The following is a 13761-nucleotide window of genomic DNA, read 5'->3' on the forward strand; positions in this document are numbered from 1 at the left end:
AGGGGACACGATTTGGAGTAGATGACCCTGAAACACCCTTATAGCTGCTCAGAGGCCCAGGCAGCTGGGAACAAAAAGCCCTATGGGGTGCAGAGTCTGGAAGTGGCCAGCTCAGGCCACAGGAAACAAGCCCCGTGGATCCCTGTTGGTGGACATTCAAGACAGGGCTCAGTGTACGAAATAAAAAGTGCAGGGTTTTGTGGCGAGTCTTCCTAGACAATCAAGGGCTGTTCGTGTCGGTTTGGGGTTCTTGGGTTCTTGGAGGCCCTGTGCGCCCTCTTTCTGAGGTCACTGCTTTGTCCCCACAGGCCTCCCACTCTGAGCGGCAGCCCTGTCATCTCGGACATCTCCTTGATCCGGCTTTCGCCGCACCCTGCTGGTCCTGGGGAGTCCCCCTTCAACGCCCCCCACCCTTACGTGAACCCCCACATGGAGCACTACCTCCGGTCTGTGCACAGCAGTCCCACACTCTCCATGATCTCAGCAGCCAGGGGCCTCAGCCCCACTGACGGTGAGAAGGGCCTGGGGCTGGGAAGGGCTTCTGAAGGGGCATCGGGCTCACCACAGCCTCTGTCCCCTGGGACTGTGACCAGGCTGGCTTTCCTTCCCACTGCTTCTGAATACAGACTTTTCAGCAAATGAATGGTGACAGCTGAGAGATTTGGGAGTTCCCTGGGTTTTGTGCTTATTACAGAGCTCTTCTGCATGCTTCGCCAGAAGGGTGAAGGTCCGTTCGTGTAGGTCCTGTCCTGGGTGAGAACCACACCCTGAAATAAACTGGAGTCTGCAGGAGCTGGTGTTAAGGAAAGGGGTGTTGTGTAGGGAGTGTCTCACAGGGCCCCAGAGCAGGAGGAAGGGAGCGCTGGCTGGCTGTCCCCTGTGTCTGTTTTCTGGGCCCCATGTAGGTCAGCACAGGTGGCCTACCAGTGGCAGTCCAGCCCCTGACACTCCAGGAGTGAACTTGGAACTGATTGGTCCATCTTGGAAACCAGCCAGCCACCACCAGTCGGAGTCAGGACAGGGCAGTATCACATGATACAAATAAGCTTTTCAGATCTAAAATACTTGTGGTTTCCACCCTCTGTTCCCCAACCCATACATGCAAACACTCATGGGTACATACATCCACACATGCACTGGACAGCAGAGAGCATACTTGGAGCTGGTAAGTGCACCTCCTTCCCTGGCATGGCATGGGCACTACCCTCTGCCCTGCAGTGCTGCTCTAACAGTGCTGTTAGCCTCTTGTGGTCCTATCCTTGAAAGCAACCCAGCAGCATCTTCTCAGAACTGCCACTGAGGCTTAACGTTTCAGGCCAGGATCATTTCTAAGCCAAAAGACATTTGAAGTGTGCACTGTGAGCCCATGGGCAGAGGCTCTGGGAAACACGGCCCCAGCCAGTCCCTCGTTATTGCTGTCATTCAACCCCAGAGAAATGTGTCCCCTCCCACCTTCAGGGTGTGATCTTGAGCTGAAATTGAGGCCTGGCTCTGTGAAGGTGCTGGCTGAAGTTCCACAGTGATAAGGGGCTCCTGGCTTCCAAGTGTGAAAAAACCATGCCCTGAAACATCAGGCTTATGTTCCAGGAGGAAGGAAGTTTGTGATCTGCCTGGTCTTCTCTAGAAGCAAACTAAGCAGGGCAAGTGATTGTGACCACCAGGCCTAAAAATAGCCAACCAGAATGTGCTGCCACTGGGAAATGGCCCCTTATGGTTAAAATCCAGCTCTGAACTTCACATGGGTCCCTTAAGTGACCTTGACTGAGATGGGGTCCTGAAGATGATACGACTCCACCCAAGTTGCTGACTTGTGGAAAGGTCCCATTACTCCTGATGACCCAGCCAGGGATAGGCTGGTGGCACCATGAGGGTGCTCATCAGGCTCCAGATGCTGTCTCCAACACTGAATGATGTCCCTAAAGATGAACTCACATCTTCATCCCTGGCCCTGTGGGTGTCACCTCATTTAGAAAAAGGGCTTTCCAATTATCATTCATTTAGAAATCTAGATCATCCTCAGTTATCTACCTGGGACCTCACACCAATGACAGATGTCCTTATAAGAGACACCTGGGGAGACAGTGATGTTAAGTCAGAAACAGAGATGGGAATGATGTGGTCACAACCAAGAAGGCCAGCAGCCACCAGAGGCTGGGGGAGGCAAGAAACAGGTTCTCCCTAGATCCTCTGGAAGGAGCCTGCCCTGCTGATGCTTTGAATTTGGACTTATGGCCTCCAGAGCTATAAAATTCTATTGTTTTATACTGAGTGTGTGGGGGGTTTTTTGTTGTTGTTGTTGTTTTCCCCTGCTAAAGGGGATCCAACTCAGGACCTTGAGCTTGCCAGGCAGGTGCAGTGCCACTGAGCTACGTTCCCAGTCCAAATTCTGTTGTTTTAACAATAATTAGCACTGAGTTTGTGCCTTTTATTGTAGCAACCTTTGTATACTAATACATAGTAGCAGTGCTCTTAAGAAGAAGCAGAAGCCAGCAGCCCTGCCAGAGCCACACTGGGCCCTAAGAGGTGTCACAGGAGAAGGAAAGCAAGAGTGTCCTAAGATACTCAGGAGTCACTACATGGATTGCAGTGTGGCCCCTGCAGAAATGGGTGGGAGACAGGTGCCTTGGAGAAGAGACCTTTCTGGTTGGAGCACCCTGTTATGCCTAATTTCAACATAAACACTGGTGTGGTTCCTGTAACAGCTACTCACTCTAGCCACACCCAGTGAGACAGAAGGAACAGGCTCAGCACCACGGTCACCTGGCTAATTTGCATACCTCTGACTCCCACAGCAGGTAGACCAGATACCCCAAGGTTCCACCAGCCCCAGAGCAAGCTATTAAGTGGCCAGAGTTGGTGTATCTGGCCCACAGAGCAATCCTATCAGGAAAGAAAGTTCATGAGCAATCCCAGGCAGTGCTTACCAAGCCATGTGCATCCTGGGAACAAAAGGGATCTCCAGGGAGGGCTTCAGGGAAGGGAGTGAGCAAGGCATTGTTCAGAGTGGACAGAGTAGGCAGACACTAGGGTGGTCAGCCTGGCTGGAGTTCAGAGCAAGAGGAGGAAGGGGAAGAGGAGACCGGTGCCTTCCATCTGCTTCTTTCATCTCTCCACCAAATTCACGTAAAATGGCACTCTGTTGGCCAGCACTAAGAGCAGAGAGGCCATGACACACAGTGGTTAGGACTTCAGCTCTAGATTCAAACTACAGGTTCCATCCAGCTGTGCCACTTGGCCACCGAGGGACCTCACACAAGGTATTGAACTAAAGGCTGGAGACCTCATCTGCTCTGTGGGTCTGGCAAGGATGGCTCCAGCTCCTGGTGCTTTAGTAACAGTAAGATTGAGGAATGCTTGTGAGCACCCCCTCAGAACTGGCCTGCTGCACACCCAGTGAGTGAGCGCTTGTCACACACTGAGTGGAGCAGTTGGGATTTGATAGCAATTTTCAGAAGGGCCATTCTTACTCCCATTTTACAGATGGAAAGCTGAGATGGCACCTTCCGGTTTTGCACATCTAGTAAAAGCCAGGAGTCTTCATAGATGTGTTTGGTGCCCAAGCTTACTCAAAGTCATTCTCTAGCCCAGCAGTACTGAGTGCCAGGCCCCCAGATACTCAGAATCAACCTCCTCCAGTCTGGGCTGTGCGCCATGGGGGCAGGAGCTACGGGCATTGGCCAAGGCCCAGAAACTCCCGGCATCCACCTTGCCCTGGATGTTCTGTCGAAGGCTGACCAGGCCCATGCTACCTGCCATGGCACTTCCTTTCACATTATCTTCCCACTTTAAAGGGTGCTGGGCCCTGGATCTTGTCACCCTGGGGCTCTGGCAGGGAGGAAGGGGAGATTATTTATGACTAAGGTGATGGAGGCAGGCCGAGGCTGGACCTGGCCTCTCTCTGCAGCAGTGGCTTGCCCCCCACACTGGTGAAGATGGGGCCCAGCTCACAGCTGATAATGACACACAGGTGGGCAGGAGGGACCCCTCGGACAGATATGTGTTTCTCTTTTCTTTCTTCGGTCAGGAAAGATGCAGCTAGTGCTGGGTTCTGATGGCTTCCTTCTCTCTTGTCCTACAGTGACCCACGAGCACCTGAAGGAAAGGGGCCTATTTGGCCTCGCTGCCCCAGGCACCAACCCCTCGGACTATTACCCCCAGATGACGCTCATGGCTGGCCACCCTGCACCCTATGGGGACCTTCTGGTGCAGAGTGGGGGTCCTGCTGGTGCACCCCATCTCCACGACTACCTCAACCCAGTGGATGGTGAGTGCTGGGGTGTAACTATGGAGTGGGGGTCCAGGCCCAAGGGAAGCAAGACAGAGGGGTCGCTGATGGCCGCCCCCTTGAGGCAGCAAAGAGCATTCTCTGTTCCCTTGGGAGAGAGAGGTAGACCTTTACCCCAGTGGCCACCACACTGCCCCCCACAGAGGACTCAAGTCTCCCAACAGCACTTTCTGAGTTGTATGGACCAGGAAGGGTACTAAGCATTGTGGACATCACCATGAACAAAACACTCATCTCTGATTTTGTGGAAGCAATGGTATAATGGGGCCAACAGACACCACACAGCACTAGGAATGATGAGATGGAATGACCAGTTATAAATGGAATGGGGCACAAAGTAGCAACCAGGAGGGAGAGCACAGGCTGGACTGGGAGTACAATTTGGAAAAAGGAAGCCAGAGAAACCCTGATTAGGAAGATGGTATTCCAGCACATCATTAGAAGAAGCAAGCCATGCAAAAGTCTGGGCGCACACAGGGGTGAAGTGATCTGATTTATTCTTGAAAGGCATATTGTTCTGTGCTAATCTGAGAACTGATGTAGGGCCAAGGGGAAGCAGAGGTCCAGTTAGCAGATCTGACGGTTGGTGGTGTTTCAGTAGACTGTGAAGGCAGGGGCACAAGACTGTCCCCAGATCAGATGGAGACTTGAAGGACAAGAAGAGAGGTGAGGTCAACATCAAGATCTTGGATTCAAGCAGATGGAGGACACAGCCGTCAATAACTGAGACTTGGTTGTAAGCAGCACCTATTTGATAGGGAAGGGGGCAGGTGTCCTGTTTAGGTAAGTGGGAGTCTTTTCCTCCTGCCAAATGCCACATGCACGGCTGTCCTTCCCGTCAGTGTGGCTCCAGGTCCTTCTCAGAGGTGCCTGGGTGTGCAACCAGACAGAGGGAAAGGAGCCACAGCTGGCCTGCAGGCAGGCATCTCCTCAAGCCCCGCCTGGCCGGCCTTTCCACTCACAAATGGCCCATGGCAGGCGGAGGCAGAGGCCTGTGGGGCAGCTCTGATGCCCTCTGGCTTGTGCTGACTGTGGCAGGTTGGAGAGCGCTGGTGGGCAGCAGATCTGCCGGTCCCAGGGTGGGCTCCTGACCTCAGCTCTGTCCCCAGCCTTCCTGCTGTTCTGCCTCACTTCCCTCAAGCAGGGCTGAGATCTCATCCTTGCTGATTTATCTTCCTTCCCTGTGCCTGTCCTGAGCCACAGTGGCAGGCTCCCTCCTTGGCTCCTGTTTTACTCTCTCTGTCCTGCCCACCTAAGGCTTATAGGAACCAGTGGTGTAGTCCTTGTGCCCTCTTGGGTGTCTCCTGTTTCCCCAAATAGGGGCGAGGTGGTAACCCTAGGATGGATTAAACACATTGTGTGCGTGTGACCAGCACCTGGCCTAATACTAGGTACTCAACCAATGCTAGTTTTGGTCTCTGTCTTCAAGTATTCTTTTCCCTCTTTCAAAGCCACCCCCTTATCCTCTTGTAGGATTCTGTGTCAGTTGTCTGCACCTCTGTCCATTGAGGCTTAATCCCAGGACAAAGGCCCTCCTGGCCACCTTTTTCTCACCATTTTGCCATCTATGCCATCCCTGAGGCCTGCCAAGTGTGGCTTGTCACCTTCCTTGGCCAGCCAGTTATTTGCCACCTTTCCAGGTCTCCTCTCTGACACTGTGAGCTTAGACCCCTCAGTCTCACTGCTGCCTCCTCTGGGGAACTGGAGGTCCCCAGACACCTCCCCACCCTGCAGCACCAGCTGGTTTGCCACACTAATTCACACACAGTGCCCTAGGACTTCACCCAGGTCACCACTTGAATAGAGTCCCAGGCCTCTGGGTCTACCCAGCAGCACCCAAGTCTCCCCCATCAGAACTGGCTAGTGCTTCTCCTTCTGTGTAACAAGATGGCAAGTCCCAGGTTGAGGCTCATCTGACGGGCAGGCCCTCCCTGTGCGTAGGATGAGGAAGAGAGTGGTCGTTACAAAGGGACTGGAGTAGAAAGATACAGACTAATTAGTGCAGAAACTGCTGTGGTGGGAGAGCAGCTGCGGGCTGGCAGGCAGCCTGAAAAGTGGCTGGGGCGCAGCTTTGTTCTCTCTGGGGCACTCTGCACTGGGCAGCATCTGGGGGGCTGAGCTTCTTTGAGCAACCGGAAGGCCAAGGCCATAGAGGCAGGCAAGGAGGTGAGCTCATGGGTGGGCAGGAGAACTCCTGGCTGACGTCAGCAGCCACTGAGTAACTCATCACACCCGCCCTCTTCCCCCACTTCCATCTCAAGCATCACCAGATTCCAGAGCTGGCCTAAATAAAGGTGTCAGATGCTCAGAGTCAGCCATGAGGCGAGGGTGGGAATTTTTCCTTAACTACGATTTCAAGAACAGGTGATTTCTGTTTCCCAATCTATTATAACCCAAGATCAGAGCAATCTCAGATCTTTTGCATTTGTCACTATTTAACGCACTTTGTTGCAGAAACAGAGTCTTTTTTTCTTTTCCTTCTCTTTTTTTGGTGCTGGAGGTTGCATCCAGCTCCCCCTCCCCCATGCTAAGCATGGGACATATCACTGGACCGCACCTCCAACCACTTCAAACAAGTTTAAGCCAGAACTAGAATCTTTGCCTCCACTTTCTAGAATATTGTAGGCACTTCCACTCGGCTCGATACCGGTGCAGATGTGCCACTCAGAGGCATGTCTGAGACACTGAACACTGCCGATGCTCCTCACCCGGGTGGGAGGGCAGCAGAAACAGGATTTGCCTCTGGGATTTGCCCCAGTCACACCCTCCCCTGAGCCAGGGAGCCAAGATGGGCCCCTCCAGCTCCTGTGTTTCCAGCAGTTCCCAGCCAAGCAGGCCTGTGGAGTCCCTCTGGGAAGTTCAGTCCCTATAGCAGAGATGGAGCAGATCTTTCCACCAAGTTCACTTTTGCTCAGCATTCTTGTGGAGGCAAGAAGCCAACTGTCACATGGCACTGGCTCTCTGGCTCCAGAGATCCCCTGTAGGAGGGTCCTGGGTCTCTAAGGACATATTGGCTCACATCAGCAAGTCATCCATAGACACAGCCTTGATGTGTGACTTCTGCACAGGTACAAGGGCCCTCGAGAGCTCATAGGAAGCCAGGGAGAATAGGCCTTCTCTGTCTGTCTCACAACACACGGACAGTGATGCAGTGGGTAACAGGGCACAGGGACAGGACCGGCCAGGCAGTATGGCAAGCTGAGCAGGCACATAGGAACACCGGGTGGGGCCTCGTCCTGCAGTGCCTTGGCCCCAGTTGGCGCACATGTTAACCAGAGTATGGTTGTTACCTTAGCCAAGTGCCATTGGCATGATTGCATATTTAGTATTTTTAACTGACTTACCTTTTTGAATTAAATAACTAGGCCTTAAATGGAACTTTATATTTTCTCTTGACATGGAAAACTTGATCTGATTTGAGGAGGATGTCCTATCTCATCTCCATGGAACCTACCCTAATCTCACCTGGGCCGTGCATACACCCTACATGTGGGGAACACTACAGTGCAGGGGAAAGGCTGGAGGGCAAGCAGACCCCTGGAAAGGGGGGGTAGGGATCCAAAAATTCAGCCCCACCTTCTGCCTGGGCCCTAGGCCAAGATGTAGCAGGACGAGGAGATTCCAGGTCCCGTGTGAGCCCACCCCCTCCAGCCCCTGGGAAGGGTACAGAGAATCCGTCAGGGATCCAAGAATATCCCCCTGCAGGCTCTCTAGAGAGCAGAAAATTCACTAGTTGTCACTCGGGCCCTAAAATGGCATCTTCTCATGTTAAGCTGTTGAATATTGGTGATTTAACCACAGCACTGCTGCAGCATGTCCTCCCTTCCCCCACCCCTACCACATTGAGAAGATGGAAATGTTTCCGATTGAAATGCTGTCTGTATACAGCCCATATTTCCTCCAAGCTGTATATTTTATTGTCATATTGACACTAATTCGACTTGGATGTCACCTCCATTGTGACACCCGTTCTTTATACTGCCTGTGGATCTAGGGGAAGGGGGGACTCAAAAGCCAATTACATTGATCATACCACAGAGAGGCAGGAAGAGTCGGTGCAGGAGTTGCCAGAGGCTCAAGTCAGGCAGGGAGTCCAGCCCCAATCTTGGACAGGACGGGAGACTGAGGTAGAGACCATGCCTGAAAGTCCTAGAGCGCAAGCTGCTGGATACCAGCATGGGCAGAGTGGTGTTCATGAGTCTTCTGGTAAACCTCAGGACACGTTGTTCCCGGCCAGCACTGTGAAGCCAGGGGAAAACCTGGCCCAGACCCTGAGTTTCTATGTCTTTGTCACATAACTCAGCAGTGGGGCTAGTGGCCTAAACCCAAGCCTCCTGGCTCCATGCCCCAGACTCTCTTAGCTCCCCCAAAAGCAGGGGAACATAAGAGAGGGGCTGTGAACAGCTAAGTGTGGGCAGGTTGCGGTCCTCAAGGTGGACTCTCAAGGATGTCCTCAGTGTGTCCAGAAGAGACCTGCAAGAGGTCGTTGGGCCACCCAGGGAGCACTGTGGGGGTTCAGGACACACCAGCACTTCCATAGGCCTCATTCTGCTCTCCCCAGGAAGGTACATCCAAGCCCTGTGCTGAGGATGCCTATGGGTATGGGGAAGGCTGCTGGGTCACTGCACCAGAACAGAGCTCCCTCCCACTGTCCTTCAGCCCAGGTTCCTGGGTCCATAGGCGCTGGGGGTGGGGGAGTCCCCAGCTCTGGCTCCACTGAGGCCCACCCTGCACAATGCATAAGACAATGGCCACCAGCCCACAAGATCTTGAGGTGGGTGCAGCTAGCCCATCCTCTGCTCAGGGATCCAGCTCAGAGACAGCCAGTCACTTGCCTAGAGCCACCCAGTGTAGAGGGGTTCAGAGGGTCAGAGCCTGGTCTGCCTGAGTCTTCCCTCCCAGAGCCCCAAGGAAAGCAACAACCTCCCTCTGGAGCATGCTGGGGCTCCCTGGGGAATTCCTCACTAGGTAACCCCTGTGGATCCTGCCTGGTACTGCAGATACTGTTTTCATCTCTCACCCAGACAGTGAGTGCCATGGAGGCAGAGTGCCTCCAGAGTCTTTGAGTGCCTGCCAGTGCCTGGCACTTCTCAAGGCTGGAGGAGGGTCTGCTGGATGAATGAACAAATGGGCACGAGCAAAAGAAAAAGAACCAGTGGGAGAGACAGGTGGTGACAGGAACAGGCAGGGTAGGACATCTGCCCAGGTGAGGACAGGCAGGTGGCCAGTCACCCAGGGGCTGCCCAGTGCTAGAACAGGTGCGTCTATAGATGAATGGATGCCGTGGCTCTGCCAGTCCCCAGCTATAAATCACAGGTGAAGCTATGGGAAATGAGTGCCAGGCTTTTCTTCCTATTTAGTAATTTATCAAGGGAAGAAGCACATTAATAAACATATTTCCCTTGAGGTGTGGGAATAACAGAGATGAATATCACTGTCAGATTTGGCCTGTTTCCTCTTGTTAGGGGTGCCCAAGAGAGTGGGAATCCAAGGATTAGCAGCAAAGTCTTTTTTTAAAAAATGTATGACAAAGATGAGTGTGTTTCTTCTTTAGAAGACGTGAGCTCTTTTGTGTTCATCTCATATTTCCCCATTTGCCACTCTGTTTGTGAGTAACAGGGAGTCTTTAGAGGATCCACTTTTGCACTTGTTCAGAGCACATGGTCAGGGGAGTGGGGCTGCCAGTTGGCCACCTGTGTGCATCCCTGTATCCTCAGGCGTGTAGGCTGGGGACCTTCCTGCAACAACAGAAAGGAGTGGTTGACTGAGTGAGTCACCTACCATGCAACTGGGCCCTCTGTGGGGCAGAACAAGCTACAGTGCCTGAAGCATCTATGGAGTACCTTCTGTGAACCCACCAGTCTTAGGCCATTATGTGTTGTTATAACAAAATACCTGAGACTTGGAAATGTATTAAAAATAGAGGTTTATTTAGCTCACAGTTCTGGAAGCTGGGAAGTTCAAGAATATGGTGGTGATATTTAGTAGGCACCTTATTGCTCATCATAACATAGCAGGGACATCAATGGCAAGACAGAACAAGTACACCAGGTGGGGTCTCATTCCTCTTCTTATAAAGCCACTAATCCCACCTTCATGACTTTACTTAATTATCTCTCTAAGGTCCCTCCTCTAAGTACAATCAACTTATGAATTGGAGGGTAAGGTTTCCAATTATATAAATGTCTGGAAGACACAGCCCGACCATAGCACCTCTATATCCCTGCCTACTAGAGATTCACAAGCCCTAGTCCTCAGGGCCCAATAGCATAAGCACCCAGCCACAAAGACAGTGTAGCTGACAAGGATATGTAGAGAAAAGTGCATTCTGATTAGCTCAACTTTTTCATCCAAGGGAAGCATTCCCCAAATCATTTCATGCTTCTGGTTGAAAAGTACATGTACAAAGTAGAGGGTGTGGCACTTGGACAGTTACAACTATGCTATTCTGGAATGCACTGGCCACTCCCACATCTATCTCCCCATTGGGTTACCATCCCAGGGCTGGCCATTGACCCAGTTTTATGCTTAGGTCATTAGCAAAGTTTCTATGTCTTTGACAGCTGACTTGTGGATCCAGCCAAAGTGCCCTGGCTATACCCCACCCCCACCTCACCCCCCACTGGCCTCTCATCCAACCCAGGTCTGCATCCCAGTACCTGAATCCCCTTTACCCCTTGCTGCTGTCTGCTCCCCTCTGTGGCCTCAGACTCCCCATGTCCCTGAAGGAGGAAGTTAGGAGAGACAACGCTGGAAGCCCTTTCTGGCCCATGGATTCCAGGCCCTTCTCTGTTTCTCTCTGTGGCCCAGCAGTAGAGGGACTTCCCAGGACCTCACCCCCCAGAGTGGCCAGGCTGGGCCCAGCATGGAGCGGGTGGGAGCTGATTGCTCCCAGGGCCCAGCAGGGATCCCAAGGCTTCAACTTTTTAAGGCTCACATAGCCTTCTAGAGGACATCGGTGTGGGTTGGGGCCTCTGAGGTTCACAGGCCACCCACCCTGCCCTTGGTGCTCTGCAACGCTGGGGACATGACACCAACATGTGCACAATTAAACATAATCCCGAGGCCAGCAGGTCAGGGTTGGTCAGAAGCACCCCAGGAAGAAACAGCCATGAGGACCATGAGTAGGAGGCCGAGGGAGGCAGGCCCTGTGGCCAGAGCAGCTGGCCCTCTCCCTGCAGGTCTGACCAGGCAGGCAGGAGGAAGGCAGGATGAGCAGCAGAGACTCTATGTTTGAGCAGCTACCAGAATTGTTTTCAGGCAGTGCCCCCATCCTGTGGGAACCTGGAGGCCACTGGAGGAAGGCAGGCCCTTCAGTGAAGGGAGGCTGACGGACAGGGCCCAGTGGGGCACAGGAGTTGATGCTTCACACAGGCGTTCACAAGGTGAGGATGCATCCAGCCTCATGTGCCCAGCTATGGGCCAGATCTGTGCCTCCTAATTCACATCGGCCCTGGAGGTCTGCACGGTGATTAGACCCCTTGAGAAAGAGGAAATGGGCTCAGGAAGGTCCAGAGGTGCAGACAGGGCAGAAATTTTGTGGGTAGGGTCGACCAGCGATATTAGCAGACAGTTTCTAGCCATTGTGTTCAGCAAGCTATCCAGAATCCTGATGAAGCGGGCAGGGCTGTAAGGAAGCAGAAACAAACTGGAGCCATAGTGGGAGAGCCTGTTCCCTGGGGTGCAGGAAGCCCTGGTCTGGGCCAGGCCCTCTTCCCTTCTGAAGCTGTGTGGGCGACAGCAGCCAGTGAAGATAAGAGCATGTCCAAAGGTCAGCCAGCTAGGGCAGGTACCTTTGTGTGTACATATACATGTGTCTGTGGGGGGGTGTGCACACGTGGCTGGTGTGTGTACCTGCACACCGTGAGTTTCTGTGCATAGGACTATGGTCTGCATTCTAAAGCAGCAGGGTCCCCAAGCCCTGGGTAACCTCAGAACTGAGGGCTTCAGTGTTTAATCGTAGCTACATGGTGTCAGCTGCCCCTCCTGCTGTCCCTCCTGTCCTCCCTGCCTTGTCACAGCAGCTTTCCCAGCCCGCCAGGCATGGTGCTGAGTGTGAGGGCAGCCCGGTCTCTGCCTGGCAAATGCCCTGCCAGGGTGTTGGAGGAGACGTTGTTGCGATCCCAGTTGCAACATGATCCATGACTTTGGAACACCTAACACCTAACACTCTCTTCTCCCTGTGGAATTCTCTGCAGCAGTGAGGACAAGCAAGTTACTGCCACACACAATGGGAAGGAATCCAGACATGAAAGAAGAACTGTATTTCATTTACATAAACTTAAAAATAGACGACATTAAGCAGGGTGGGAAAAGCCGGGATAATGGCTGTGTTACTTTTCTGTCACCGTAACAAATACTGAGAAAATCACCTTCTAAGAGGAAAGGTTTATGTTGGTTCCATTTTGGAGGTCCCAGTCCATGACCAACTGACCTTTTGATTTGGGGCCTGTGGTGAGGCAACCTACCCTGGTAGGAGCCTGTGGTGAAGCAGAACCATGCACCTCATGTCCTTTTTTAGGCCACGCCCCCAATACCTAACTTACTCCCGCTGGGCACCACTTCCGAAAGACTCCACTGCCTCTGAGAGTGCTCAGCTAGGGCCCACGCCTCTAACACACAGCCATGAGAGGGGCCTTCCCTTGGGGCAGGTCTGGAAGGGAGAAGAGGGTTTGAGGACACTCTGTTTCTTGACCTGAAGCTGGCTTCCCCGGTGAATTCGCTTTGTCCTTCTCAGATCTTCACCATGCCCTGTGCTGATCACCCTCATTTTACAGTTGAATAAACTGAGTCTGGGACAGAGTTCATCCCTTGCCCAACTGCCCTACAGCTGTTATTCCCATCAGACTGTCCTCGTAGGCTCTTCCTGTTCCCACCTACCCATCCCCATTTCCTCTCCCAACTCCATTGTCCCTTCCCCCAACACAGGTGATGCTGACGCACCTTTTGTTGGCTGTTGCACAGTGTCCCGGTTCTCCAGCCCCCGGGTGACACCCCGCCTGAGCCGCAAGCGGGCGCTATCCATCTCTCCACTCTCAGATGCCAGCCTTGACCTGCAGCGGATGATCCGGACCTCGCCCAACTCTCTGGTAGCCTACATCAACAACTCTCGAAGCAGCTCAGCAGCCAGTGGCTCCTATGGACACCTGTCAGCGGGTGCCCTCAGGTGAGCCTTGCCTGCTGGAGTGTGGATGAGGGGCCATGAGAACAGGCTCTGCAGGCCCAGTGGGGTCCAAATAAGAAAGTAGTGGTGCAGGTTTGCATCTCAGGTGCCAGAGCATTGGGGAAGCCGGGGTGTGAAGTGGCGATGGAGCCTGGTGCCTGCTGAGCCTGCAGCCCGTACCCTGGAGTAGAGTCTAGGACAGTGGTGGCCAACCTATGGTACTCATGTTATCGTGTTTTTATTTTAAGACAAAAGATGTTAATGTAGAGTTGTTTTTCTAAATTAAAACCTTAGTATTCAGATTTAATTGTAG

At 52.9% G+C, this 13761-nt stretch overlaps 1 protein-coding gene across 2 annotated transcripts in view; it reads left to right on the forward strand.

Annotated features, from left to right (window-relative positions):
- Positions 1-13761, forward strand: part of Gli2 (GLI family zinc finger 2) — a 222391-nt gene that overhangs the window by 189020 nt on the left and 19610 nt on the right. Inside the window, exons 4-6 of one of the 2 annotated variants that reach the window (XM_021236521.2) lie at positions 309-511; positions 4079-4264; positions 13214-13451. In XM_021236521.2, coding sequence (XP_021092180.2) covers positions 309-511; positions 4079-4264; positions 13214-13451 — 627 coding nt within the window. The remainder of the gene's footprint in view (positions 1-308; positions 512-4078; positions 4265-13213; positions 13452-13761) is intronic. The other variant, XM_021236524.2, reaches the window with a different exon arrangement.

Source organism: Heterocephalus glaber, unplaced genomic scaffold (genome assembly GCF_053883595.1).
Source record: "Heterocephalus glaber isolate CG9 unplaced genomic scaffold, H.glaber_assembly_v1.0 deba00000347, whole genome shotgun sequence".
In the NCBI taxonomy this organism is placed as follows: domain Eukaryota; kingdom Metazoa; phylum Chordata; class Mammalia; order Rodentia; family Bathyergidae; genus Heterocephalus; species Heterocephalus glaber.